The 3411-nt window shown below is 59.0% G+C and overlaps 1 protein-coding gene across 1 annotated transcript in view; it reads right to left on the bottom strand.

Moving 5' to 3' along the window:
* Window positions 1–1675: 1675 nt before the first annotated feature.
* CLK2 (CDC-like kinase 2) overlaps window positions 1676–3411 on the bottom strand; it is a 4562-nt gene continuing 2826 nt past the window's right edge. Inside the window, exons 7-10 of the mRNA XM_010141166.1 lie at window positions 2964–3046; window positions 2643–2722; window positions 2364–2454; window positions 1676–1942 (exon numbers count right to left, since the gene is read on the bottom strand). Of these exons, the coding sequence (XP_010139468.1) occupies window positions 1760–1942; window positions 2364–2454; window positions 2643–2722; window positions 2964–3046 (437 nt within the window). The 3' untranslated portion in view covers window positions 1676–1759. The remainder of the gene's footprint in view (window positions 1943–2363; window positions 2455–2642; window positions 2723–2963; window positions 3047–3411) is intronic.

Genomic DNA, 3411 nt, shown 5'->3' with positions numbered 1-3411 from the left:
CAGCGAAACGGGGAAGAATTCCTGGCGCAACGAGCAGCTCCGCGGAGTTTAACTCCTGGGTCTCCCGGACCCGTTATTCGTGGGGGTCCCCGATCCCACCCCCTCACTGGGCAGACACTGACACCCCTCCCGCACAGGGACCCCTCAGCATCCCCCGAGCAGCGCAGGACTCAAGCTCCCGTCGCAGCTCCCGGTGCTCGGCAGCAGCTGCCCCTGGACGGGGGTTTAGGAACACCCCAGACCTGCACGCTCCCGCCGCAGCCTGGCCGGCCACCCCTGAGCCGCACGCTCACCAGGGAAGGTAAAAGCTGTGAATCTGGAGTGTGGGCACGAGCGTGGGTTATTTTTAAGGCTGAGACAGAGCACAGGTATTATTTGATCACTCTTTCTCCTCCAGGCTTGTGCAGGACGTGGCCTTCCCCTGCCCTCACTCCCTGGCACACCCCACCAGAGGTCCTGCAGGAGGCAGCTGAAGGCTTCCAGGCCAAGCTCTTTAAGGCAGGATCATGAAGCTCACGAAGATGACTCAATGTCACCCCTCCCGAGAGCGCCCCACGCTAACTCCAGGTGAAGCCGGACTTTTCCTTTATCCCTCTGTGGAGTGACAGTCTGCCAGAGCCAGGACAGTCTCCGCAAAGCAATAAGCTCCCATGGCCCAGACCCTGAGCGTGTCTGCCCTGTTCCCGCACCACCCCAGCAAGACTCTCCCAGACACCCTGGCAGAGCATTACGCAGAGCTGCCATCAGGGCAGTTCCCAAGGCCAAGGCCCCAGCCCCACCGCAGGGCTGGCACAGACAGATGCCAGGGTAGGTGACAGCCGAGCGTGGGCACCTGACCGTGACAGCAGTAGCCAGCACTCCACCCCCTCCAGGGCGAGCGGTTCCTCTAGGAGCATGTGCATAGTACCCACGGTCCTGCTTTTTCCTATACCCCACCTCAACACCGAGCCAGGGGCCAGCCTGGGGTTTGCTGCCACCCCCAAGACCTGCTCAGGGCCAGCTGTAGCCCTCAGGCGGCCAAAAGCGGCTTGTGCCTGAGCTCGTGCTGGGTGCCAGGCCAGCAACCGAGCCTGGGAGGAACAGTGCAAGTGGACAGAGCTGGCTTCATTAGCAAAGTTCCCTGAACCACCAAGTACCTGTCACCCCCACAAGACGATGCTGCACCTTCCTTCTCTGGGCCGGGCACAGCGTCCAGCTGCTGCGCCACAGCAGCACAGCTGACCAGCACAACAGCCCCCAGAGGGGCTGCTGCTGGCCCACACCCAGCCCAGGGAGTTTGTTTGCTTCATATTTATTTTTCACAAAGACTGTACAAAATTCTTATAAAACTCTGGTGTGGGGATGGGCTATGACATTGATCCAAAAAATAATTCCCATGCAGTCCCACCAGTTTCATAACTTACAGGGTACAGACAAGCTACAGAGAGCTGCGAGTCCTGGAGTATTTACAGGGCGGGGGCGGAGAGCGCAGGAGACAAAGCAACGCCCGAACAGAGGTATGTACAGTACGGACACCCGGGCCCCCCTCACCTCACCCCACCACGGCGCAGCAGCAGCAGCAGCAAGGGGAGGCGGGGCCCGCGGTGCTCAGACGCCGATATAGAATATGGGCTATTTACAGTATGTCACATATTAACAGCTTTACAAACGTGTCCAGGGGTTCTTCTCATGTATAAAAAGAAAGCACCAAGTGTCTGAATAGAAATCACGCAGGCCTCCACGGGGGCTGGAATCTGAGGGCAGGCTGGCGCCTGCGGCGTCACCGGCTGATGTCTCTGCTCGAGTCCCACATCTTTGTGCTCGGCTCCATCTCCAGCATGTCGAAGAAGGGGTGCTTGAGGGCCTCGGCCAGCGTGAGGCGCTTGGATGGCTCGTACTCCAGCATGCCCTCGATGAGGTCAAAAAGGCGGTGATGGTCCTCAGCCTCAGAGGTCAGGTACCGCTGGGGAGACGGAGGGGAAAGGTCAGGACTCTTCACCCCGGCCCGGCCGCAGCACCTTCCCTGGGCTGAATGGCTACGCTGGGGGAAGGCGAGTTTGTTCAGACTGTCGCTCATCCTAGACCTGAACTTTGGGGCCACTTTACCGAGCATGGAACTGCCCATTTCCCCACCCCCATTTCCCCCAGGCACTTCCTGAGGTCTCCGTGCCCTCCTCCTCCACTTCAGATTAAGCTCAGGCTGACGCAGTCTTCCTAGTTTATGTCTGGGATAGCCAAGGCTCCTTCAGGAAGACACTGGTCTGACCCTTTTGGTGGCCCAACCTTGCCCACAGAAAGAATCTTCACCCCTGGGATAGGCACTGTAAGACTCTGCAATGAGAAAAGGATAAAGCAATGGGGTGCTGCTGCCCATCCCGCCTTACCCGCAGCGGCTTGCAGTTCTCCCTGACATAGCGGCCAGCAGAGGTGTTCTCGTCCCAGTCCAGGCGGCCATGGTAGAAATATTTCTGTTTCCTGTCAGAGTAAGAGGTGGGAGCAGGTTACACCAGGCACAAAACATCCTGCAGCAGCAGCAGCAGCAGCAAGGCGGCCGCTCCTGAGACCGGCTCAGCCGGCAGCATCCAACCTCCAGCCCTCAGAGGGAACCACGACGCGTGAAGCAGGAGAGCTGCAGTCTGCAGTGCCCAGCCGGCCTTGCTCACCTCGTCTTACGGATCATCCGGGAAGGAATTGGCCCCAAGATCCTCTCCATCATGGCCAGGTGCTCCCGGTTGTCATGGGTCTGGGAGAGAGAGAGAGAGAAACATCAAGGGAAGGCATGGAAAAGATTCCAGCCGTTCTACCTCCCAGCCCTGGGTCTCCTCCCGCTCAGATCCCCTTGCTGGGCAACACCACGGTTGTCTCTACAAGACTGCAGGGATGGAGGGAACCCCGCCAGCCCCAGAGGCTCCTGGCTGCACTGGGGAACAGCCAACATCCCCCTTCCTCAGCTGTGAGGTAGCCACAGAGCACACACTTCTCACCTGAAACAGGGTGAAACCCACATAGTACTCGAAGATGATGCAGCCGATGCTCCACACGTCACACGGCTGGCTCCAGCCAAGCTCTGAAAAACAACCATTTTCAAATAAAAGATCCACTGATGGCTTAAGATTCCAAATCCCTCTCCCTCCCCTTTTAAAAACAAACAACTGGACAATGAATTTCCATTCCAGCCAGGCTCCCGAGAGGCTGGTGGCAACGTACTGCCCAGGTGGCAGCAAAGGCAAAACAGCGACTTGCAAGTCGTTGGTCCTCCCGGAAAACAGCCCTGCAGAGCACTTCCCCCGTCCCAGGGTGAAGCCAGGACAGCTGCCGAGTGATGCGGAGGTGAAGCACCAGCAGCACCCCGTGCCCTCGCGGTGAACACCCGCCCCTGCAGACAGGCCGAGCGGAACCCACCCAGTAGGCCTTCTGGGGTCCGGGAATGCC

Source organism: Buceros rhinoceros, unplaced genomic scaffold (assembly GCF_000710305.1).
Source record: "Buceros rhinoceros silvestris isolate BGI_N320 unplaced genomic scaffold, ASM71030v1 scaffold23088, whole genome shotgun sequence".
In the NCBI taxonomy this organism is placed as follows: domain Eukaryota; kingdom Metazoa; phylum Chordata; class Aves; order Bucerotiformes; family Bucerotidae; genus Buceros; species Buceros rhinoceros.
This window is presented reverse-complemented; position numbering and strand designations above follow the sequence as displayed.